This window comes from Lepus europaeus, chromosome 4 (genome assembly GCF_033115175.1).
Source record: "Lepus europaeus isolate LE1 chromosome 4, mLepTim1.pri, whole genome shotgun sequence".
In the NCBI taxonomy this organism is placed as follows: Eukaryota; Metazoa; Chordata; class Mammalia; order Lagomorpha; family Leporidae; genus Lepus; species Lepus europaeus.
This window is the reverse complement of record NC_084830.1, coordinates 9,636,250-9,661,749: the sequence shown is the minus strand read 5'-3', so window position 1 is coordinate 9,661,749 and position 25,500 is coordinate 9,636,250. Positions and strand designations below refer to the sequence as shown.

Below are 25,500 nucleotides of genomic sequence, written 5' to 3'. Positions count from 1 at the left end.
ATGTCCAGCAGATCTGTATCCATCAGGGCATCTGTATCTCCCTCTGTCTCAGAGCTCCAGAGACTTGTAGGAGGCACTCATTCATTCACTGGTTCATTCATTCATTCACTCATGTCTTCCTGCCAGAGCAGGTAAAGTGATAGGTTTCCGGGGCTCCTTCCAAACGTGTGGTATCATCGTCACTTTGCAGTAACAAATGCACAAAACTTGACTAAGGACCCTCTGTGTACCAAGCACAGCCCTGTGACTGCCCCTCGGTGGGGCCCAGCCTGGAGGAGGCCTGGACCAGCACAGGCAGGAGAGTGGAGAACAGCGAAGAGGAGAATTGTCCCAAAGGGGGAATCAGGAGGGTGAGGAATCAGGACCCCTGGGGTTTTAATTGGGGACTTGGTGCTGGCCCTAGGCACGGGGAATGAGGAAGTAGGAGAAGAAGAAGGTTCTAGAGGTGAGGATGACACAGACTGAGTTGGAGGGGCTGAGAGATGCTCCGATGAGAAACGATCAGGTGTGAAGCTCCGAGGTTTAGACTGGAGAGAGACAGGGGCATCCAGTCATCACGATGCAGAGAGAAACTGCACCACCCCCCGAGTGTGTGTGGGGCAGACGGGGAGGACAAGGGGGTTGGGACGGCAGCTCGGGGCCTCTGAATTCAAAAGGGGGCGGAGAGAGCTGGGGCTGGGGACGCAGACCTGAAGTCGAGCCACAGAGAGCTGGGCTCACAGGACACATTTGCCTGTGGGAGAGGCGTCACGGGGGACGCACAGCAGAGCTGGATTCGAACCCGGGTCTCTCAGATGCCAAGTCCCATGCTCACCGTTGGGCCCCAGGGCACCAGGGTGACAGCGTGGCCGCTCAGAGCCTCTCAGGATTTCCCAGGGGTCACGGCAGGCTAAGCCGCTGCTGGCTGTGGTCCGAGTCCCACCTCTCCTGCTGCTTCCCGTCAGCGTCCTGTTGATGTGCCAGGGAGGCAGCTGGGGACCGCATCCCTGCCACTCGTGAGGGAGACCTGGCTGAAATTCCAGGCTCCTGGCTTTGGCCTGGCCCAGCCCTCCATCTTGTTAGTGTCTGTGGAGTGAACTCGCAGATGGAATATCTCTGTTTCTTCTCTCTGTCATTCTGTCTTCCAAGTAAATAAAACGGAGTAAATATTTAATTTTCTTGAGGACCTGCTAATGGCGGTCCTTCAGAGCACACACCAAGGACTGGCCAGTGCTTCACAGCTCCTCAACACAGCCCCCTGTGACGGGCAGACTCCTGCAGCCACCAGTGGCCTTGCACCTGCGGGCCTCTGCAGGTATGGCCCCAGCATCTGTGCTCTCGGCCTCACCAAGAGTGACGAGCCCAGGTGCCTGGGTCTTTCAGCCACTTTGAATTCCCTCCCACCCCATGGGCCTTGGGTCCCCAGTCCAGACCAGATTGCTGGTCACTCAGCCAGGCCACACTCACCTGGGGGCTCAGGTCTCCCATTTTTTTTATTTAAAATGTTATTTTAAGATTTATCTTATGGGGTTACAGAGAAAGAGGGGGAGAGAGAGACCTTCCATTTGTTGGTTTACTCCCCAAATTTCAGTGTCAGCTGGGAATGGACCAGGCCAAATCCAAGAACTTGGATCTCCATCCGGGTCTCCCACATGATCGTCAGGAGCCCAATTAAATGGGGTATCTTCCACTGCCTTCCTAGGCACATTGGCAAGGAGCTGGATCTGAAGTGGAGCAGCTGGGATTCAAATCAGCACTCCAATAGGATGCTGGTTTTATAGGCGGTGGTTAACTCTCTGTGCCACAACACAGGGGTTGTAAGTCATTCTACTTGATTTTTTAGACAATGAAGGGAAGGCCAGCAGCCACTTAGTCATCCTGGTGAGCTCATTGGTCCCATATTTCTGCACTTCCGTTAGCTCAGTGTGGTGTCTTTACCCTGGGGTTGACTTCCTTTGGAGCAGTAAAACAGAAACCAAGCTCCCTCTTCAAGCTCCCTCTTCCTTGTTCAGTATCAAGGAGTGCATGTCTTCACCAAACCATCAGAACAGAGTCCTGGGCTTCTTTCTGAGTGGACATATCCAGCCCTCAGCTAGCATCCCTGATGCACATCATGGCTTATTGCTTAGGCCTGGAGGACATGTATCTCAGCCAACTTCCTGTTACTGTAACTAAATACCTAAGGCAAGCTGCTTACGAAGAGAAAAGTTCACTGTGGAAGAGGTTCACAGTCCAAGATCAAGTGAGTGCCATCGTAAGGCCGCCACAAAACACACCAGAGTAAGGGAAAGGGTTACTGGGGGAAACCCGAAAGACCGCAGGGAAGGGGGGAAGAAGGAAAAGAAGGAGAAGGAGAGCGTAAGAGAGAGAGCGAGAGAGACAGTACGAGAGAGAGAGAGGGAGAGAGATCAGGAGATGGAGAGAAAGAGAGCCACGTGTTCAGGAACAGGTCCTCTTAAACCTTTGCCGGAGGGCGGGCAGGGAAGTAGGAGCAGCGAATCCCATTAGGGTGGGTGGGGTGGGGGTGGAGCTGACCCCGGTGGTTGAGCCAGGTGGTCACCGCTCAGGTCTCCTGAACAGGTGCATCTCAAGTCTGCATCTGCAGACTGGGGACACAGAGCCCCCTCCTGTTTCTGGCTGGTTTTAGCGGAGAAGCACTTCTAACCCAGGGCTTGTCTGGTGCTCCTGGCCGATCCCTCATCGAGGGAAGTTCCTGCAGAAGCACGGAGCAGATTGTGTCCTTGGCCTGACACCTGGTAACCTGGAGGAGGTTCCGAGTGTTCAGGCCTCTCTTCGTGGGGCGTGGGCTTTCGTGGCTCCCTGAGCCAGCCACCGAGTGGAGTCCACAGATGGCTGTTGGCCATCACAGAGGGCACGGTGCTCAGCCCTTTGTGGGACTTAGGTCCTTGAACCTCACAACCGGTTTATGATGAAGGTCATATTATTGTGCCCATTTTATAGATGGAGAAACAAAGGCACAGGGAGAGTAAGTAACTTCCCCAAGGCCACAAAGCTGACAAGCAGCAAAGCTGGCCCTCAGGTTCAGATCCTTCTAGCTCCAGGATTTGGATCCCCAAGGCTCGGTGTTGGAGTCCTCCCCTGGCCAGCATTGTCTGCACAGTGGTCAAAGCCCCGGCTACCCATGCATTTGGTGCATATTCCCACAGGAAGTGCCTGGTGCCATCCTGAACTCTGGGGCTGTTGCTATGGTCCCTGGCCCTCTCCCCACTGGGCACCTCCCTCTGTAGCAGTGGGTAAAGTGACAACACCAGCACTTGGGGACAGGGGCCTCTGGCCTGCCTGGGGGATAGGTTAGTAATAATCGCTCACATTTATTGTTTCGTTGGAATCGGACAGTCACTCTGTGCAACAGGCATCTTTTAGCTCATACTCCGCTTTGCGTAAGTAAGGAAGCAGAGGTGCAGACAACGTCAGTGGTTTGCTTGAGCTCCGGAACACAGGAGTAGAACTGGGTTTGGAGCCAGATGGTCTGCCTTCAGGGCCTGCCCTCTTAGCTGCTGCCTGTCCTGCTCCCTGGAGGAGGCAGCCCCAGAGGGAACCCTGGATGTCCTAGTGCCTGTGACAGGCTGACAAGGCAGGCCCGTGGTGGCCACACTGCCTGGGAGCTTGTTAAAGTGCACTTTCCCAGGGCAGGTGTCTGGCTAGTGGGTAGGATGCCAGTTGGACACCCACATCCCACATCACAGTGCCTGGGTTTGATGCCCAGCTCTGGCTCCCGACTCCTGCTTCCTGCTGACTCACACCCTGGGAGGCAGCAGCGATGGCCCCACACGGTAGACCCAGATGGACTTCTGGGCTCCTGGCTTCAGCCTGACCCAGCCCTGGCTGTTGTGGGCATCTGGGGGGAGTAAACCAATAGATAAGCTCTCTCTCTGTCTCTCTACCCCCCCCCTCACTGTCCCCACCCTGTGTTTGTTTCTCAAGTAAGCAAGTAAATAAATCCATCAAGAGAATATTCCAGGAATCAACCCAGACCTACTACATCAGAACTGCATTTTATCAAGATTGCCAGGCTATTTGGATATACTTTGAATTAAAAAAAAAAAAAAAAAGTGGGGCCAGCGCCGCGGCTCAATAGGTTAATCCTCTGCCTGCGGTGCTGGCACCCCAGGTTCTAGTCCCAGTCGGGGTGCCAGATTCTTTCCCGGTTGCTCCTCTTCCTGTCCAGCTCTCTGCTGTGGCCCAGGAAGGCAGTGGAGGATGGCCCAAGTCCTTGGGCCCTGCACCCGCATGGGAGACCAGGAGAAGCACCTGGCTCCTGGCTTCGGATCAGCGAGATGCGCTGGCCGCAGTGGCCATTGTGGGGTGAACCAACGGAAAAAGGAAGACCTTTCTCTCTGTCTCTCTCTCTCTCACTGTCCACTCTGTCAAAAATTAAAAAAAAAAAAAAATGGGCCCAGTCTAGTAGCGGCTATGCAGGCAAACCAGGGAAGGGTGTTTAGGCAGAAGGAACAGCCAAGACCTGAAAGGTAGAGAGCCTGTTTAGAACGTGGAGAATGCAGTGACCAGACGCTGCCCAGATTTCGGGGTCACTTCAGCATCTCAGTCTCAGGTCCAGCGGCCAGGGCAAGGCGAGCAGGGCGCCTCTCCTGAGCCAGTCATGGGGATGCGCCGGGAGAATGTGTCCCCCGGGGCCAGCACAGCGCCCCCCACGCCAGGGGCGCTCAGAGCCCAGCACGTCTCATTGGCCGCAGCCTTAGCAGACCACTGGGAGCGGAACGCGGTGGACAGCGTGGCCGCCCCTTGCTTCCTGCGGGTTGTGGCAGGCACACTCACCCCCCGGAGGGGCCTTATCTCAGCCCTAGTGCTGCTTCCTCTGCTCCTCTGGGCTCCTGGCCGGAGGCCTCACTGTGGCCCCCTCATGGCACAGCGGAGGACTGCCTCTGGAAAGAGAAGTCACTTGCAGGGGTGGCAGGGTGACAGCCAACCCAGCTGGGACAGGGCCCCGCATCCTGCTGCACACGTCTCTGTGTGCTGGGAGTCCAGCTGGGACAGGGCCCCTGCGGTCCTGCTGCACACGTCTCCTTGGTTTCTTTATTTATTTTATTTTTATTTTTATTTTTATTTTTATTTTTTTGACAGGCAGAGTGGATAGTGAGAGAGAGAGACAGAGAGAAAGGTCTTCCTTTTTGCCATTGGTTCACCCTCCAATGGCCGCTGCGGCCGGCGCATCGTGCTGATCCGAAGCCAGGAGCCAGGTGCTTCTCCTGGTCTCCCATGCGGGTGCAGGGCCCAAGGACTTGGGCCATCCTCCACTGCCTTCCCGGGCCATAGCAGAGAGCTGGCCTGGAAGAGGGGCAACTGGGATAGAATCCGGCGCCCCAACCGGGGCTACAACCCGGTGTGCCGGCGCCACAAGGTGGAGGATTAGTCTGTTAAGCCACGGCGCCGGCCATGCACAGGTCTCCTTGTGCTGGGAGCCCAGCTGGGACAGGGCCCCCACAGTCCTGCTGCACACGTCTCCTTGTGCTGGCGACTGGAAGCAGCTTTGCCTCCCACAGGGTGAATGCCACTGGGAGCCCTGTGTGTGCACATCCCAGCCCCACTCCAGCCCCCCACCCCAAGTTAGCCCGACTCAGCATCTGGGACACTGTCCCAGAGGCTGGGACACTGATAGTTCTCTTCCAAAGGAGGCAGCCAGCAAGCAGCCCGCGGGTTTTGCTCCATCCACCACTCCCGTCTGCCTTTGCTTAATCACGCTCTCCCTGCTTCCAGCTCGGAGCACAGCAAACGGCCAGAGCATCGCGACATCTGCAGGAACAGGACAGCTGGGCCAGGCCCTGGCCCTGCACGGCTTCCCAAACCTCCGTGCACTGAGGACAGAAGCCTGGCAGGAGGAGCACTCCTCCCTGGGGGACGAGGAGGCGGCATGCACGGCTGGCCGTTGTCCTCTTTGAGGACACCCAGCTGGCCTGGTGTTCACCCCTCGCTTTTATAGTGAAACTGGGGAACTCCACGGCTGATACAAACAGGTCTGGTGGATTCGGGGCTCCGTGCCCAGCTGGGGGCCAGGTGCCCGGACGGTAGTGTCTCAGTGTCAACACAGCCAGGCAGACTTCAGTAAGCGTCGTTTGTCCTCAAGGAAGCTGAGGGGGTTGGGCGGCCTCCCCAAGGGGCACAGCTGGGCAGTGCAAGCCCAGCTTGCTGGCTGCAGGCTCCTGCCCCTTGCACTGAGACCTGGTTCCTCCCGGTCTGCAAACGCCAGAGCCAGCCGCCACCGGGCAGGGCTGGGAGGACATGGCCTGTGTGAACACCATTACACCGATTTTAGAGGTGGATAGCTCCGTCTCCCGAGGCTCGCCCAGTGCAACTTGAACCCTGCATTTTGACTTCAGCCTCAGGGTTCTCCTTTCAGTTTCCTTTTTAAGCCTATTTAATAATAGTTGTGCACACGGATGAGGCACAGCGCGATGTTGCGGTGCAGGTACGCACTGACTAATGCTCGCCTCAAGCATGTATTTTTTTTTTTAAGATTTATTTATTTATTTGAAAGAGTTACAGAGAAGGAGAGGCAGAGGCAGAGATCTTCCCTCTGCTGCGTCACTCCCCCAAATGACCACAGTGGTTAGGACCAGGCTGGTCTGAAGCCAGGAGCTGGGAGCCTCATCTGGGTCTCCCACGTGGGTGCAGGGGCCCAAAGACTTGGCCTCTCTTCCACTACTTTCCCAGGCATGTTAGCAGGGAACTGGATCAAAAGTGGAGCAGCCGGGACTCAAACTGGCACCCATATGGGATGCAGCCACTGTAGGTAGAGGCGTTACTCACTGGGCCAAAGCCTGGCCCCAAGCACGTATCCTTTCTTTGTGGTGGTACGTTCACAGTCCTCTCTCCTAGCTGTGGAAATGTGAGATGATTTGTAGTGATGATAGTCCCCCTGCTGTGCAAGGTAATTCTAGAACACGCTCTTTCTGTCTGACCGTAACGCGGTGCCCATGGACCACCCCTCCCCACTCTGCCCAGCCCCCTGTAGCCACCAGCCCACCCTGCATCTACAAGATCGCCTTCTGCAGGCTCCACAGGCGAGTGAGAGCACACAGCACTGTCTGTCTGTATCACGCTTGGTTCACAAACGGCAGGATTTCCTGTGGTCCATGGCAGGGGGATGCGGGCACCACATTGTCCTCCGCGCACCCCCTGGTGGATGCAGGGCTTGGCCACGCCTTGGCCAGGGAGAACAGGACATGGCACTGCAGTGCAAATGACCTTGCTCCTTCCTGCACCCCACAGGCAGACTTCCCGTCCTGCTGTCTGCCGAGAACCCCGACGTCTACAGCTCTGATGTGGGGCTGGAGTCAAGTCAGCGCGGGGGGAAGGGCTGACCCTTCCAGCAGGAAGACCCAGTTAAACCCCAGCTCACGCCCCCTATGTGGGTGCTCCTAGGCAGCTGTGTACCTCCTCTGAGCCTCGAGGTTCTGCTCTGTGAAACAGGACAGCCTAACGCCCCACTCACATGGCTGGCCAGAGGCTTCTAGGAAACGCATGTGTGAAATATCTAGCACACGTTTGGAAATAACAGGAGATGTGCAAACAGTTACTTTTTTTTTAATGTGTTTTTTTTTTTTTTTCAATTTATTTGAGACACAGAGACGGGGGGGGGGGAGTGTGTGTGTGTGTGTGTGTATGTGTGTTCCCATCTGCTGGTTCCATCCCCAAACGCCCACAATGGCCAGGGCTGCTGAGGCCAAAGTCTGGAGGTGTGAATGCCACCCAAGTCTCCCACACGCGTGGCAGGACCCTGACGATTTAATGCGTACCATGGTCTCCCGGGGTCTGTGTGGGCAGGAAGCTGGAGTCAGGCGCCAGTTGGGGCCCTATGTACTCCAGGCCCTCTGATGTGGGATGTGGGTCTCTTAACCACCAGGCTGAACGCCCACTCCGCCAGTATCATTTCTGTTTTGAGATGTTCCAAGCAGACAAGGACAGAGAACAATGCAATGCAGTTTTCTCCCTACACTATTAGTAAGTTGTGCCGTCAACACCATCGTTTGAATAGACTAGAATAGAAACTTTCAGATTTATTGTATCAGGCAAGCATCAGGAATATGAACGTTGTTTGTGAACTTTATCTCAGATCTGTGAGTGTGGGTGTGGGTGGGAGTGAGAGTGTGGGTGAGTGTGTATGAATATGTTTGGATGAGTGTGGTATATGTGTGTGGGTGAGTGTGTATGAGTATGTGTGGATGAGTGGTTGTGTGAGTGCATGGGAGGGTGTGGGTGAGTATGAATATGTGTGGGTGAGTGTGGGTGTGCATGGGAGAGTGTGGGTGAGTGATATGTTTAGATGAGTATGGTTGTGTATGTGTGTGGGTGTGTATGAATATGTGTGGATGAGTGTGGTATATGTGTGTGGATGAGTGTGTGTGTGCGTGGGAGTGGATGAGTGTGTATGAATGTGTAGATGAGTGTGGTTGTGTATGTGTGTGGGTGTGTGTGGATGAGTGAGTGTGCGCATGGGAGAGGTGGCTAAGTGTGACCATACACCCTGTATGTATGAAGTTTCTTTCATGCAGTCAGATCATGGCCTTGGAGGGACGAAGTATTTGAAAGGGGCTGGTGTGATGAGCACTGGTGCCTTCAATGTTTGGCTGTAGCCGGTATTACTCACACGGTTCATATGCGCTCCAAACCGTTTGCAAGAAATAAGTGTTAGAATGAAAAAGAAGCCCACTCGGCACACAGCTGGCCCCTGCTGTCCGCACCTCGTTGTCCCAGAAGCCACCGTGGGCTTGCCTTTGCGAGGCCATCCCCTCTGCTGGGCCTTCTCTTCTCCTCAGGCCGGGCTGAGGGGCCGCCTCACCCACTGATCGTGCCCACTCCCCTGGTGCCAACCCCCACGCTGCATGCTGGCGCGTGTTTACAGAAGCCAGGGGTGCTGTGGCACTGCTCACTGGTTACAGCAGACCCGAGAGCTACGCAAACCCAGAAACCCACAGCAAAGGACCATCCATGGCCGAGGAGCTGCCCCGGTGGCCCCCTGCCCCTTGTCCTCACACACGGGCAGGCTGGCTCCTGGAGGCAAGGAATGGCCTGCCCCCAGGTGCCCACAACACAGGCAGCAGCAAAGCCGGGAGGGAAGAGAGAATGAGCGAGGGAGGAAAAGAGAAGACACACATATGCACAAAGCCAAAGAGAGCCAGCCCCATCAACCCCAGCCACTCCCGCCGGGCTGACCGTCCCACGGGACCCGGCTCCTGGCTGCAGCGCCCCCAGCCCTCTTCCCTGTCCTGCTCTCTGAAGAGTTACATAGCTATTTGTGGATTCTCCATCTTTGTCCACTAGAACACGAGCCCCTGAGATGGGAGATCCCTGAGTGTGCTCAGGGCTGCTTCCCCAGGCCTAGTGTATCTGTGGCCCTGCATGAAGCGTGTCTTTATCTGTCCTAAAGTGTGCACACTGACCAGGGCTCTCCCACAGGGACTCGTGGTTGGCTGAGGGGCAGTAGGGAAACTGGGCCACACGCAGCTGTGATCAGACCAGGATTGTGGCTCACGTGGACTATTCCACTCACTTCACCTGCGGTCACCCTTTCAGTCTGTCCCACACCCATGAGAGGAGGAGGCAGAGCTGGGCTTCAGACCCCAGGGGTCTGGTCTGGGGTCATGGGCCACTGCCTGGAGAGAAATTTCTAGAACAGGGGCGTGTGGGCCACTGACTGGAGCTTTCCAGGATCTGGCTGAGGAGTCTTGTGTCTTTTTAGCAATTTGAGGAAAATCAAGGCCGGAGCAGCAGCAAAACAGCCTTCTACCAGGCACTGCAGAACTCGCTGGGCGGTGAGGACGCCGACGCCGGCGTGCTGGCTGCTGCCACGTGGTATTACTCCCTGGAGCACTCCGCCGACGACTACGCCTCCTTCTCCCGGGCGCTGGAGAACGCCACCCGGTGAGCCGAGCCCCGGCGGGCAGCCCACGCGGTGGGCGCTCAGTGAACGAGGAGCGAGGGCGTGTGGCCTTGTGCTTCCCGCCGCCTCTGTGACCCTGCCCAGAGGACAAAGGCGAGCGAGCTGGCCCCAGCTGTTCCCCGGGTGGCACAGGAGCCATCGGAGGGCAGGGACAAGGTGGGAGGTGGCCGTCGCGTGCTGCACACAGGGAGGCAACCCTTGGGCAAATGCTGATGGGGACGCCCTGCGCGTCTGTGGGCAGCGTGTGACGGGCTGGGCCCCGGGCGTCAGCACCTTCAGAAGCTGACCCTGCTGTCTCCACTGTGTAGCCAGGCCACGGGAAACAGGCCCAGCCAGGGGGTCTGTGGCTGACATCACACCCAGACAGGCGCAGTGCCGGGCTCTGATGGCCGCTGCCATCTCATGTGCCCACTGCTGTGAGCCTCGTGCTCTCTGCGCCCCAAGTGTCCCTCTCTAGAGAGCCCTGGGGTCAGGACCCGCCTGGCTCCCTCCAGCACCTGTCTGTGCTTGCCTGAGTGCCCAGCAGAGGCGCCAGGAGTAGCTTCAGAATGAAAATCCCAGGTCCCTCCTGCTTCAAAGGTCCCTGTGGTTAGGATCATGCTGAGGACTCCTGTTCTTCTCCCTCTGGGTGGCTGGGGGTCCTGCTCACTTGTAACTCCCTGTCCCTGGAGGCAGAGCCCATGTCCAGGTCCAGACGACTGCTGGACTGGTCTGTGCTGGGAGGGGCGGCCTGGAAGGCCTCAGGGTCCCACTGCTGGGCTGGGTCTCTCTGTCAGGAGTGTGTGGTTGCCATCGGAGGGTCCCTAGCCCAGGATGCTCAGTACCACCCACGTGGATCACGGGGCCAAACAGCCCTGGCTTGCCTCTGTCGGGCAGAGCTGTGCTGTAGCCCAGGTAGCCAGTGGCAGTGTCTGGAGGCCCAGTCCCAGGCTGCCCTGCGCGGATGGGCTTGTCATTTAGTTCTGCGTTGTGGTCAAGCTCAGGGCTGGAGTCCAGAGAACCTAAGTTCCTCCCATAGTGCTTCAAGGACAACCTGTGCCTGGGGTAAGAGCTGAGATCTGAGGCTTCCCTGAGGACGGGCTCTAGTCCTCCCATAACTCATCCTGGCCAGACTTAGGCAAGGCCTCCTGGTGGCCCCTCTGCCTCTCTTCTGACAGTGTCCCTCCTGGATGTGTGACTTCCTGCAGGCCTGCTCCCTTCCCTCTCCTGCACACAAACTCCTCAGGGGCCATGACAGGAAGCGCGGCTGCCGCCCAGTGCGCTCCCAGCCCCGACACCGGCCCCACCAGCTGTGGAGCCCCACTAGATGCAGCTGCACCCACGGCATTCACTTTAGTGACCAGGAGACGGTGGGCACTCCCAGCCGAGGGGCTTCCCCGCTGTTACCAGGCTTGGTCACTGCACAGTCTCGGCCGTTCGGGCCTGTTAAACCCATTTCTCAGCTGGAAGGATAGAGATCGAGGTGATGAAGGGCTGTCGAGTCATGCATCTTCCGATGGGATGCAGCGCTGGGGGCCCAGGCCAGCCAGGTGCTCCTCTGTCCTCGGCCCTCGCCAGGCCAGCCCTGGATGCCACCACACAGAGGGCACCACTGTTAGGGGGCTACAGTTTCGCAAATGCATCCGCATCACCCCCAAGGGGAGCATGGATGTGGGATGCTGCAGGGGAGGGTGTCCTGGCATGGGGGGCTAGCTCGCTCCTTGCTTGCAGCGGCAGAGGGTGGGGGGTCGGGGGCAGAATCCTGTGTGTTAGAGTTTGTTCAGCAGCCTCCGGGCCCCTCCCCACCAGGGCTGGGGGAACCTTCCCACCGAGCTTCTTCCGGCTCTCCCGAGTAGGGGCAGGGGCCCAAGCACTTGGGCCGTCTTGTACTGCTTTCCCAGGCCATAGCAGGTGAGCTGGATCAGAAACGGAGCAGCCAGGACTGGAACTAGAGCCCATATGGGATGCCAGTGCTGCAGGTGGAGGATTAACCTACTAAACCACAGTGCGTGTACCAACGCCTTGGTGTACATCGCCAGGGAGGCCAGGTCTGGTGCTCCTGGCCCATCACGGGCCAGACAGACACTGTGCCGTGGCCCAGCCCTCCCATCAGTGTCCAGCAAAGGCCCCTGGATGGCAGCCTGACCGTGAGGAAGGTGTTCTCTGCGGGTCTGGGCAGGGGGCCAGATGTTCACAGAGCAACACGTGACACCACCACCCCTGGTCTCATTTCCCCAGGGACTACTTCATCATCTGCCCCCTGATCGACCTGGCCCGCCTGTGGGCACAGAGTGCCCGAGGAAGCGTCTTCATGTACCACGCACCTGAGAGCTACGGCCACGGCAGGTAAGGGGCCGTGTGCAAGGCAGGTGCTGGCGACAGAGACAGGTTGGCAGGAGCTCCTGTTGCTGCTGTGAGACACAGGCAAGCAGAGAAAAGAGGGCAGGACCAGGGTACAAGTTGTGGCTCCGTGATGTGGAGCATACTCTTAAAGCCTCAGTTTTATCATCTGAGAGATGGGCGTGATAGTACTGGCCGCTCCAGCCCATGGTATTGTAAGTAGGGAAGGTAAGATAAAAGATGTAGAAAGCTTTGTAAGTGGTGACACACGTTGGATTCCCAGCATTAGGAGTTAATTAGTATGTAATTAGTCGTTGATACACTTGGCTCAAGGAGTCTGCATCATTGACCTTATAATCCATGCCTCTATACACAGAGCACTTAGCTCAAGAACATGGCTTTGCAAAGTATAAAAGGCTTTTTTGTTTGCTTGCTTTTTTGTTTTTCAACTAAAAGAAAGTTTTATTTCCCCCTGTTTGGGCACCTTTTTCACTTCTGGAATCAGTTCAAGGCCCTCTGTGACTGAAGTCTCAGGTGCGGGAGGGAGGAGTCAGAGGTGTAAATGGCGGGGGAGACACTCAGTGGGCTCAGGACTCAGCCCCGGCGGCTCCCAGAAGCCAAGGGTGAGGTTTGCCAAAGCAGAGAGGCCTGGTTCCCATCGCTCCAGGAGCGGAGAGCGGGGCGGGGGCACGCCCGGGTCTCGGCTGCAGGGTCTGAGAGGGATGCACCTGGGGAGCCGGGGGCTTGCGAGGGAGGCTGAGGGGCCGCCTGCTCCCCCTCTCTGGCCTTTGAGCCCAGGAGGAGCCCAGCGGGACATCCTCCACCGAGTCACGCCAGATTCACCGCTTCATGCCGGAGCGCCCTGCAGCTCAGCCACCAGGGTGCCAGCGCTCCTGTGTCCAACAGAGGCACGAGGACTCTGGGTGCCTCCAGTGTCAGCGCAGGAGCCAGGCCTGGCACCCCAGGCAGAGGGCTTTACCACCCACACCGTGGTCTCAGTCATGAGCCATGGGAGCTGGGGAAAGGAGTGGCAGGTGCGGGGCTAGGGCCCAGCTGTGCCACCTGGGGCAGGCTCCTCTGCTTCTCTGAGCCAGGGTGGCCTCTTCTGTAGAAGAAGCCTCATGTCTGGCCCTCTTGGGGTTGGCACTGACAGCATCGGGGACACAGCAGCGCGTCCAGCTGGGTGGCTTCAAGGGACGTTACTGTTAGAATTGGCAGCGTCCCGGGATAGGCTGGCTGAAGGCTGCCCACAGGCACTAGGTCCCCATGCCTGGAAGCTGTGGAAGTTCCTATAAGGAGACGTGAGTAAGGAAGCATCTGGAGTTGGGAAAATCCTCCTGGGTTTTCCTGGGTGGGCCCTCATTGCAGTCACAAGTAGCCTGTGGGAGAGAGGCAGAGGGAGCCTTGCCCTGTGCAGCAGAGGGGAGGTGCCAGGACTGGCGGAGGCGGCCAGAAACCAGGGAATGCTGGCAGCCCCCAGAGCTGGACGAGCGAGGGGCCGGATTTCTCCTGGAGCCTCCAGAGCGAGTGTGGCCCTGCTGATGTCTTGATTTGGGTTCAGATGGGGTTTGGACTTAGGGCCACCAGAACTGTGAAAAAAATTTAAATTTTATAAATTTATTTTTCTTTATTCAAAAGGTAGAATGACAGTGAGAGAGGTCTTCCTTCCCCTGTCCCCTACCCCAATGCCAGAAGCAGCCAGTGGGGCTGGGTCCGGCCAAGGCCAGAAGCCAGGAACTCCATCTGGGTCTCCCACGTGAGTGGCAGGGACCCAGCCACTTGAGCCGTCACCTGCTGCTCCCCAGAGAGTGCATTAGCTGGAAGCCAGGTTGTAAGCAGAGCACGGCCTGGTGCCCAGGCACTCCAGTGTGGAAGACGGATGTCCCAAGTGTGATCTTCACCACTGTGTCAAATGTAGCCCGGACTTCATAGCTTAGAGGCCTCCCGGGTGTGCCCATGGTCCCAGCAGCCTCAGCAGGCTGAAGATCCGCCCGGGGTCCAGTGTCCCCTGAGCTCCCGTTGCTTACCTGGCTGCTACAGGCAGGTGGTTCCGTTTCCCTCGCACTCCACAGAAGCGTCCGGAGCCCCGCAAGGCAGCAGGGCGGCAAGGGCTATCCCTGTATAGCAGACGAGGCGTGCTTAGTGCACTGGGGCTGCAGTGACTGGGTGATACATAACCAGCGGCAATGTGGTGCTCACAGCTCTGGAGACTGGAAGTCCAAGGTCCAGACTCACCCTCAGCATCGTGGGTGGGGGCCTTGCTGCGTGCTCACGTGGGCAGGGAGCCAGCTGCCTCCGGCCTCTCTCCTCTGTACTGAGCCGGGAGCCGGGAGCACGCCTCCCCTGTGGCCTGGTCGCCTCGAAGTGCATCCACCTCTTAACTGCCACGCGCCAGGGATTGGATTTCCACATTTCCACCAGAGCACAGCCCGAGATTCGAGGAGTGCCACGCGATCCACCCAAAGACAGCGGAGGTGCACGGAAGAGCAGGCACCCACAGTTACTTCCACGAAAACCCCCAGTCTCCGCTTCGAGCCCTCTGATCGTTTCCACCAGAGGCCCTGTCCAGATGCCAGCAGCTGTCCCCAGGCTGTGGGAAGAGAGCAGGCCAGGGTGCCGGCCCGGAGGGGCATGCGAGAGAAGGGACGCTGCAGAAAGCCCCGTGGCGTGGACAGAGATAAAAGGGGCCTTGGGAGTGCAGAGGTCTGTGGCCACCCACGGCCCAGGAGGCCCAGGGTAGGACATGGCATCCAGAATCTGCCCTGGCTGCACCCTGGGCTCTCGCTCCTCCATCTGCTCAGTTCATCAGGGCCTCAAAAGCATGCATACACCTTTGGATCCTGAAACGCACAGTGGCAAGACAGCAGGAATATGTCTGCTACAGAGTGGAGGGAAGGAAGCAATGCAGGGGCCGGCACTGTAGTGCAGCGGGTTAGGCTGCCGCCTGCAGTGCCAGCATCCCATATGGGCGCCGGTTCGAGTCCCGGTTACTCCACTTCCCATCCAGCTCTCTTCTATGGCCTGGGAAGGCAGTAGAAGATGGACCAAGTGCTTGGGGCCCAGCACCCGTGTGGGAGACCAGAGGAAGCTCCTGGCTCCTGGCTTCAGACCAGCTCAGCCCTAGCTGCTGTGGCCAATTGGGGAGTGAACCAGTGTATAGAAGGCCTCTCTCTCTCTCTCTCTCTCTCTCTCTCTCTGCCTCTCCTTCTCTTTCTGTGTAATTCTAACTTTCAAATAAATAAATAAAATCTTAAAAAAAAAAAAAAAAAGCAAAGCAAAGGTCCTGCCGGGATCTGTGGTACTGGGACCCTGCCTGTATTAGCTTCCTGGGCTGCCGGGCCCACACGGCACAGACCTGGTGGCCAGGAGTGTCAGGTGCTGTCCCCACGTCTGGAGGCCGGAAGTCCAAAGGCCGGGTGTCGCCAGGACCGCGTGGGAAGCCCCGGGGAAGGACGTGTCCCACGGCTGCAGCTTCCAGAGCGGAGATGTTGCTGCTGTGACGAAGCAGACGAGGGCCTGGCTCAAGGCAGGGACTCCAGCGTCTCCCGCTTCCGGTGTGCGCCCTGCCTTTGACTCGGTAGCCTCCGGCGAGTCATGGAGCCTCCCCGGTGACTCAGTTTCTTCATCTGAAAAGTGGGTAATACAGGCCCTGACTCATGTAGGACATGGCCTGGGATACCGTGAGTGCTAAGAGCTGCCTCTCATTCTTGGCCCAGACAGGTTCCTGACAGCGTCCTGTGCAGGTCTCCGCGTCCCCACCCCACGGTGGCGGTGTGGTGCTGTCCTTGTAGCACAGAAGCTAACTCATTTAATTATCGGCAAGTGTATCTTCTCCTTCCAAAAAGATTTCTGTCTCCCCAGCTCATTTGCTTGCTTGCTCGCTCGCTCGCTCTCCCTCCCTCTCTCTCTCTGCTCTGTCACACCTCTCATTTTATTTCTGGCTCCAGTCTCTATACTTAAAATACATGTGTGTATGCTACATTCTCAGCCATCTGTCTCCTGCCTCCATTCCTGAGAGCATACATTAACTCTCCTGGCAAGAGCTAGCCAGCACGCTGGGACACATTGTCGCTCTCTCGCAGGCCGTTGTCCATGGCTCACGGAACAACATCATGGTTCTCTGCGTGCCCGCTAGGTGAGACGCAAGGCGTCTGTCTCTGAAACTGAAGGTGCCCATCCAGGAGGGAGATGAGAGGCGGGGTAACGATTCAAATTCAGAGGATAGCAGCCCAGGAGGGTGGTCTTGTCCAACTCCTTTGTCTCACAAATAAACAGAAGCCCTACTCCCAGAGCAAGGAAGTGGCAGCCTGCCCCCGCCCCCTGCCGACTGCCCTGTCTCCAGCCTTCCTTCAGTTGCACCTGCCACGGTAGCCATGGCAACCGTGGAGTTCTGGTCTCCAGGGCATTCAGTGGCCAGCAGGCTGAGGTGGTTACCACCCTTCCTCAGACTATGTGCTGGGGTGTCATTTCCATGCCCCGAGGGTGCAGAAGATGGTTCCGAGACCACCTTTGACTTATCTTGCAGTGGGGGTGGGATTGGACCCCTAACCGGGCTCCATATAGAACTTAGACTATTCTTCTAATTCAGTAAGAGGCGGCCCAGTTGAGTGACAACACATCCTCTGAGGTTAAATCAGCTGGCGCCTTATTCTCATCTCCATCGATGAGCCGTTTGCGTTTGACCAAGTTCCATTGCCTGTGTCCTCATCTGTGAAACGGGCGCAGTCGTACCTGCATCAGAGTGAAGACGCAAGGTCACGTGTGCTGGAAACCTCACACACTGTAGGTGTTCAGCGTTTCGTCAGTAGGTTCTTTCCCTGTTGAGCAAACAGGAAAAAAAAGTCAAAATGACTAATGAGGCAGCATCTTTTATAACTCGTCCCAACCCCGGAAGCCATAAATTCCAGATGTTTTGCACAGCCATCATTTGCATCCTAGATGTCTCTGCATTCCAGAGGCCATTAGCATTCCTGATTCAAAACAGTAGCTTTTTAGTTGACTCCCTTGGACTTAACAAAGCAGAAGAAAGAAAGAGAGAGAAAGGGGGGGGGGGGGGGGAGGGAGGGAGGGAGGGAAAGAAAAAAGAAAGGAAAGGAAGGAAGGGAAAAAAAAGAGCAAGGAGGGAGGAAGGGAGGGAGAGCGGGCGGGCTGGTGGGCAGAAGGAAGGAAATACTAAGAGGTAGGTCCTGGACTTGGGTCCAGCAGCCTCACTGTTCTGGGTGATTTGCAAGCTTGCTTCCTGGTTTAGATGGGAAGGAATGGTTTTCGGGACCTGACCGCCCCCAGTCTGCGGCGTGTTAGGGTTACACTGCACGTCCTCGGTGACGTGGCGTCAGCCGACAGCTTCGTGGTGTCTGTGAGGGTCCCAGGCCCTGGTCTTCTTCCCCAGGCCTGTTGATGGCGTGGAGTGGCCTGCGAGGCAGGGAAGAGCTGCCCTGGGACTACGGCTGCGGTGGGCGGCACGCAGCGGCGGTGGCCGGGGGCGGCTGGTACATCGGCGGGCAGGCCACACACTCATCAGCAAGCAGAGTAGGCTCAGAACAGCACTGGGTAGGGCACGTCCTGAGGCACCCACGTCAGTGGCCAGGGCAAGGGTAGAGCCTGCTGAGAAGGTGACCTTTGAGCGGGAACCAAGACAGAGGAGGACGGGACTGTGGTGCTGAGCTGAGCGGGTAGGAGTCCGTCAGCAAGGCCTGGGTGTGACTGAGGGTAGAGAGCAGGACCAGGCAGCCAGAGGCCTGAGTGCAAACACAGGGTCTTGGCAGTTTGCCTAGGAGTTAGCAGGCAAAGAGGTTGTATTTCATGTGAGTGAGATGGCAGTCACTTGAATCACTTCTTTAAGAAGCCATTTTTTTTTTTTTAAGATGTATGTATTCATTTGAAAGGCAGACTTATAGAGAGGCAGAGAGAGAGAGAGAGGTCTTCTATCCACTGATTCACTCTCCAGATGGCCACAATGGCCAGAGCTGGGCCAATCCAAAGCCAGGAGCCAGGAACTTCTTCCTGGTCTCCCATGTGGGTACAGAGACCCAAGGACCTGGGCCATCTTCCACTGCCCTCCCCAGGCCATAGCAGAGAGCTGGATCAGAGGAGGAGCAGCCAGGACTAGAACCCATACCCATACGGGATGCCGTCCCTTCAGGCCAGGGCGTTAACCCACTGCACCATAGCGCCAGCTCCATGGCATTTTCTTTCACCCTGCAAATGCTGCTCAAAAGATACCTGAACCACTAGGTGTCTAGAAAAATAATAGTGGCAAATAAAAATGCTGTTATGCAGCGTGACAGTCAGTAAGAAAAATCTACAAAAATGGGAGCTTGAGAAAACTGGCCGAGTTATCTTCCCTTCACGATAAGCAGGCATGCCTTCTCCTGGGGCAGGTCACAGGCTGGAGAGGGAGCGCTCTTTGGCAGGGTCCCTGTGAGTTTCCTTAAAAGCCATACACATAAAGCATGAGCTGTTGCCAGGTTTGGGCTCTCGGAGGTGGGCCATGTGCATGGTAGGCAGTGAATTGCATTAAACTCCGTAATCCCGATGACACATACGACTGGCACCGGGCGTTGGCTCCTGGGCAGACGCACAAACTCGGGAGGGAGAACAGACGTGTTGGGTCTGGGAGACTGGGATTTCTCCGGGCTTTCTGTTGTGACGCTCTGTGGAGGGAGCGAAGCCTTCAGGGTAATCCGCGGGCCTGCCGAGAGGTCCGCCCGCCCACGCGCTTCAGGACCATAATCAACAGCTCTGCAGGGCTTCCGCGCGGCGTGCTCGGGTGCGGGGAAGGGGCTGTGTCCCTGAGCTCAGTTTCAAAGGATTGCATGGCAGGGCCTTCTGCAAAGCACAAACCGTTTGCGAAGTAGTTACCTCCTGAGTCGTTCCTGACCAGGAGCTGAAGTTGTGCCTATGAGATTTGCCCCCCAAAGAGAGGCACGCTCAGAGAGGCGTCTATTCATAAAGCTCTCTAACAGCATCTCAGAAACAGAGACAGAGACAGAGCTGGGGACTCTGATCCGTCCTGTCCCTCCTTCGGAGACAGCTGTTGGAGATGCCGGCCGGAGATAAGAAAGGGAGTGTGTGTTACGGGGGATGGAGCCAAGGAGCTGGCTCCCGCAGACAGAACACAGGGACAGACACAGCCTTTCAAGTCAGCCCTGTTGCCGTCAGTGGGCTGGAATGCAGCAGATCCTTTTCCCGGCGCTGGCCTCTCGCCTCCGTTATCAGCAGAACAGCAGCCTCTGTGGGGCGAACCTGGGTCATCCTGCGTCCTGATGAACCCCATGCGTGCACGGATGACGGCTGCAGACACTGGAGACGGGGCTCGAGTCAGGGCCGCTGCCGTGGGGAGCCTCAGAAATGTGTCTCAAGGCTCGTAGCTCCCTAGGATGTGGGGTCCCCCTTGCTGGGAGGCCACAGCAGCACCAGCAGTGCTGACGGGGAGCAAAGTGGGCGATTGGTAAGGTCAGGAGCATTGTGGGAACATACCAGCACCCTGTCCTTTTCTTAAAGGTTTGTTTATTTACTTACTTGAAAGGCAGAACAACAGACGGAGAGATCTTTCATCCTCTGGTTCACTCCTCAAAGGGCCACAAGGCCAGGGCTGGACAGGGCCAAAGCTAGGAGCCAGGGACTCCATCCTGGCCTCCCATGCGGGTGCCAGTGGCCCGAGTATTTGGGCCGTCTTCCGCTGCCTGCCCAGGTGCGTTGGCAGGGAGCTGAGTAGGAGGCAGAGTAGCTGGGACTTGAACCGGTGCTCCCATTTGGGAGGCCGGCATCCCACGCAGTGGCTCACCCTGCCACACCGCACTGGCGCCGGCCTGCTGTCTTGGACAGCTGCAGTGACTACGGTCTCTCAGCCCTAGTTCTCCTGACTAGCACGCCGGCGATTGTTCTACCAGACCCGCCAGCTCGCGGCTTGCCAGTGTTCCCCAGCCCCTTAAGACGCGATCCTCTGCTCTCCTGTCTTCCTGCCTTTCACAGAAGCGGAGCTACATGTCACTTAGTGGCTCCTGCTCTCGAGGCTTCCCTGGGCTAGGAACACTTCCAAGTTCACGGCTTAGCACAGTGGACTTCCCGGCAGGACCTGTGGGCTGGGCGCCCGTCACCTGGCCACGCGCCCTGGCTCCCCGGCCCTCACCCGCTCTGTGCTTGGCCATGCTGCAGCTCAGAGCAGGCGTCCCCTCCAGGGCGTCCCCTCTGCCAAAGGCTACCCAAATGTCCTTCCCTGGGTCCACTCACTAGCCCTGCTCAGCCATCAACGCCCTGTCCACAGCCACGCCTCTTCCCACCTGTCCACTGCCCTGCCCCAAAGGAGTGGCTATCGCCTTTCTCTGCTCTTGCAGGGCTCAGTGTAATCCTGTCTTTGATAGACAGCTGTCTTTCATCTGTCATGATACCCAGCGTTTTATTTGGGGAAAACATTGACTCTTCCCCACTTCCTGCTGGATTACGAACGCCAGCCCTGGGTGACTCGGACTGGGCTCCCCAGCTGCTGTGCGCGTGCTGCTCTCATGGGCCGGAACCGCTGATTTTCTCACCTTGGCCTCCAACACCTTCAGGGGAGGGGGGGTGCATAACCCTGGGCCTGGGTCCCCTGTGGCTGGCACAGAACAGGTGTGGTGGCCAAGAAGGAACCGTCAGTGAGCTCAGCAGTGGAGCTGAGGAGGAGACACAGGCGGCACGGTGAGGGGACAGCAGGCCTTGCAGCCGGTGGACGAAGGCTCACGGCCTGGCATCGCCGCTGGAGTTACACTGGCCAGAAAACGGCCTGCTTCTGCCTGAGCTTCGTCTAAAGCTGGAGGGAGGGATCCTGCCTGCCCCCGGGGTCGTGACGCAGGGTGCGAGGGACAGCAAGCCGCCACACGGGGTCTGTGGTGTGCTGTCGTTGGCTCCGTGCCCCTTGCCAACCTCGTGAAGAACCGACATCACTGTGATTGCCTCATGTTCCTTGGTGGCCTGCCACACGTAGAGAGGAGCCGAGAGTGTGCCATCTGGGGCTTGGGAGACTCAGGTTCAAATCCTGCCTCTCCTGTGCCCCAGGCACACAGTCGATCTTCCAGAGCCTCGAGTCATCCCCTGGGGATTTGGGGGCCGGTGATGTTTTCTTCTCCCTCTGGTCCCAAGTGGGGCAGTCACAGGTGTCAGGGGTCCATCACGGGCCCAGGGATGTGGGATGTGCACAAGAAGTGGGACCACAAACAGACACTGAGAGGAGACGGTTGCGAAACAGGTCACCTTGGTGACCGCAAAGTGCAAAGCTGCGCTCTGAGTGGATCCCAGACACCTGTGCCACTGGACGCTTCGGTCCCAGCATCTTACGACTTCCAATACGCTTACCACTTCCTGCACCCTCTCAGCAAGCAGCTGCAGCTGGCACCCCGACTCTGATATTCTCCTCGTCCTACCCGCCCTGCACGTCTCGCACGCTTCGCACACCTCCCTGGGGTGGCATCTGCTGTAGGGACCCTCTCTGGGTCTCTGATCTGCACAAGTGGAGGCTGCTTCTGACAGTAAGTGGGGGCCGACTGCAAGGTCAGAGGGTTCCATCCCCACACAAGGCCGCCCTCCCTTCTGACACCAACGGCAAGTTCAGGGGCTCCCACACCACCCTCAGCACTCACAGAACTCACCACAAGCTGCTCAAGGAGCGACTGGTTACAGGGAAAGGACACAGATCAAGAGCAGACGATGGGGGCCGGCGCTGTGGCCTAGTGCGCTAAGCCTCCACCTGCTCACCCTCCCATGTGGACACCAGTTCGTGTCCCGGCTGCTCCTCTTCCCATCCTGGGAAAGCATGGGAGATGGCCCAAGTGCTTGGGCCCCTGTACCTGTGTGGGAGACCCAGAAGAAGCTCCTGGCTCCTGGCTATAGATTGGCCCAGCTCTAGCCATTGTGGCCATTTGGGGAATGAACCAGCAGATGGAAGATCTGTCTCTCTCTCTGTAACTCTACCTCTCAAATAAATAAAAAAAAAATCTTTAAAAAAAAAAAAGCAGGTGAAGGAAGAGAGGTGTGGAGCCCGGGGCTCCCAGTGCGAAGCCACACCCTGGGTGCTGTGTGGCAGTACAGGCGAAACGCTGCCGTCCAGAGAGGCTGCCCCTGGCGTTCCGAGGTTGCAACTGGGGCTCCTGTGTCGGTGTCACCGGGTGACTGCCTGCACGCTTAGCCGCAGCCTGCGGATCAGCCGACACCGTGTGACTGGAGGGCCTCCCCTGCAGCACGTGATTGGCCTTTGTGGCACTGCCAGGCCTCGCACGAGACTGCAGAGAACGGGCACAGCCACTCTGTGGCCCGTGTGGCCAACCCCTCCCAAACAGAGCCCTACCAGGTGCGACTCCATCCCTAAGGCTGAGGGCACGGGCCAGGCCTCTCTCTGAGCACAGCCGAATTCCTCCCCAGGCAGCTGGAAAACCTCCCCCAGCTTTCCCCTGTGACTCCTGCCCCACTCCCAGAGCGCACCCCATGGCCTCGTTCTCCCCCATGCCGGCTCGTGCTCAGGTCATCCAGAGCGCTGGGCTGGCTCCGGAATCCTCGCGCCCATCGTCTGCCATCCCCCCGCATCCCATTCCATCATCAGATTCATTCCCAAGTTCCCTGAGCCAGGCTGCGTGGCAGAACGCCAACGTGAAGCGTTGTGAGGGTGTGACACAGGTGCGGGAGAGGGGCCCAACACACACAGCCTCTCTCCAGGATCCCTCTCAGTGGGCGGACGAACAAACAGAGGTGTGGTCATTCTGTTAATTAGCAGGTTGGGGTACAGTAGGTGAGTACTGTCGGGGAATCGCTCCCCAGTACTGGCGTTCAGGGCCCAGCTCCGGGTCTACATCCACCCATGCTGTGCCGTGGGTCTGTCCTGAAGGGGCCACGGGCCTGGAGGCCGAGCCACGCCTCGAGCAAGCTGAGGGAGAGTCTTTGGGGAGGGATACGGGGTTCGCCATCTGATTTCTCCCATGGTTTCTTAAACTTCCGCTTCTGCTCCTCCGTTCTCGGTGTGTCCCCAGCCTGGACCTGCTGACAGACGTGCAGTATGCCTTCGGGCTCCCTTTCTACCCTGCCTACCAGGGGCAGTTTGCTCCGCAGGAGAGGGCCCTGGCTCTGAAAACCATGCAGTACTTCTCCAACTTCGTCCGGTCCGGGTAAGGGGGCCCCTCCCCACCCTGCCCCGCCCCTCCCGAACGCAGAGGCCTCATTTGGTCTCCAAGGACCCAACCTCTCCTCCGCAGATACAGGAGTCACCAGGCGCCCCAGCTCGGCGCTTCTGTTGTGTAGGGTGGGCTCCCTTGGGAAAGCTTCCAATTAAGGGACTCTCAGCTGCTTCTGATGGCTTCTGAGCCTTGGCGCCAGTGACCCCGGGGCTCGGGTCAGTCCTTGTTGGGTCCTGTGCGTCCTTGGCTTCTACGCACCAGATGCCAGTGGCACCCAACCCCATCCCAGTTGTGCCGACCCAAAATGGCTCAGGCAGTTGCCCCCTGGGGACAAGCCACCGGGAAGAGACCGACTCTCGCTGTGCCCCAGGGGGCGCACCCCAGGGGGCGCACCTTGCCGTAGTCACCAGCTGAAGGTGAAATGCTCATGGCCCTACAGCTTCCCCTGTCTCCCAGCGGCCCCTGCTCGGGTCCGATTAGCATCCCGCCGTCCCCAAATGGGCCCTGGTGCTGCCTCCTCCTGGCAGTTTGGTTCCCCTTCTCCCTCGCCAGACATGCTCTGGTGAGCTGGAGCCGCGCCAGGCTCCAAGGAAAGACAGCCATGGCCCAGCTATAAACTACTGACGACCGGACAGACCGGCCGGAACTCAGATCGAGACAAAGCTTGGTGCAGTCTGTTAGCGGAGGAGGGCCCGTTACAGCAGGGCCTTGGCGGGAGCATGGGACAGTCCCGTAAGCCAGAAGGCACTGGGGAGCAGCGGGGTGAGCGGGCAGGGCCAGCAGCAAGCACACCCGTTTGCTGGCAGGTGCTGGGGGAAGCACTTTCCCTGGCTCGTGACGCACCCTCCTGCCCTCGGGAGGAGGCACCCAGAAACCGCCCTGGCATGCAGTGAGAGGCCATGAGCATAGAAGGGATGTGGGGACCTCCTGGGCACTCAGGGCCCCCAGCTCCCCTTTCCAAGAGAAGCCCGAGGAAGGGCGCCCAGGGAGCTCCTCCAGGCTGGTCCTGTCCAGGACCACAGTGCAGATCCTGCCCGGGGCAGCCAGACCAGCGCCCTCCACTGAGCGAGGGCCCACAAGCATGCACGTGGTGTCTAGAGACCGCGTGCAAGAGGACGAGAGACCGATTTCCCTCGCGCACGTGGCTGGCTTCTCCTTGCCCAGGAATCCCAACTACCCGCACGAGTTCTCCAGGAAGGCCCCTGAATTTGCCGCCCCGTGGCCCGACTTCGTCCCTGGTGCTGGCGGAGAGACCTACAAGGAGCTCAGCGCCTCGCTCCCCAATCGCCAGGCCCTAAAGCGAGCCGACTGCTCCTTCTGGTCCAAGTACATCCGGTCTCTGAAGGCGTCCGCAGGTAGCCGAGCCCCGGGCTGGGCAGGGCTCACCTGTGGTGGGGAGGGGCGGGAGGAGAGAGACACAGGGCGAGGACCTGGAGGGGACCAGGGCAAGAGGGGCGGGGGTGGGGGGTTCTCACTGGAGGGCCCGAGGCACCTGCTGGGGGAGGCGGCGCTGGAGCTGAGGACGCCACCGTGACAGGCGGCCTTCAGTGCAAGGGCTGCCAGCAGAGCATCAGGCAGACGAGGGGTCCGGGAGAAGCCCTGGACCGGCCTGGACCCTCCCGCCTGTGCCCCTTCCCTTCCAGCCGGAGCCCAGGACGGGCAGTCGGCAAAGACCAGCGAGGAGGAGCTGGCGGCCGGAGCTGGGCTGAGGGAGGAACTCCTGGAGGAGCCAGGCTCCAAGAGCTACAGCAAGTGACCAGCCCTGGGTCCCCCCTCCACGCCCCCCAAGCCCCGCCCACCGCACCACCCTCCCAATAAAGCCTTGGTGTGCAGGGACGCGCCGCTGAACTGCGTCTTCATCTTCCCCAGCGTGGGCTCCCGGGCTGCTGCGTCCTGTAACAGGTAGTTATGGAGCACGCAGCAGGCCCGGGCTGGGTGCTGGGAAGCCAGGAGAGGCAAATGGACAACAGTGAGTACCCGAATACAAATCCAAAATGTCTTCACCAAAGGATGCCCCTAGGTAAGGTGGGCCCCAGAGGGCCAGTTGTTCCATGATATCATCAAGAACCCACTCCTCCCAGCCCTTGCTGACTTCACTGGCGCAACATGGCTGCCACAGCTCCAGTTATCACATTCCATCTTGAA

At 58.3% G+C, this 25,500-nt stretch overlaps 1 protein-coding gene across 1 annotated transcript in view; it reads left to right on the top strand.

Annotated features, from left to right (window-relative positions):
* TG (thyroglobulin) overlaps positions 1 to 25,111 on the top strand; it is a 231,540-nt gene extending 206,429 nt beyond the window's left edge. The window contains exons 45-49 of the mRNA XM_062189445.1: positions 9,698 to 9,879; positions 12,116 to 12,223; positions 23,212 to 23,346; positions 24,520 to 24,710; positions 24,999 to 25,111. Of these exons, the coding sequence (XP_062045429.1) occupies positions 9,698 to 9,879; positions 12,116 to 12,223; positions 23,212 to 23,346; positions 24,520 to 24,710; positions 24,999 to 25,111 (729 nt within the window). The remainder of the gene's footprint in view (positions 1 to 9,697; positions 9,880 to 12,115; positions 12,224 to 23,211; positions 23,347 to 24,519; positions 24,711 to 24,998) is intronic.
* Positions 25,112 to 25,500: the final 389 nt, after the last annotated feature.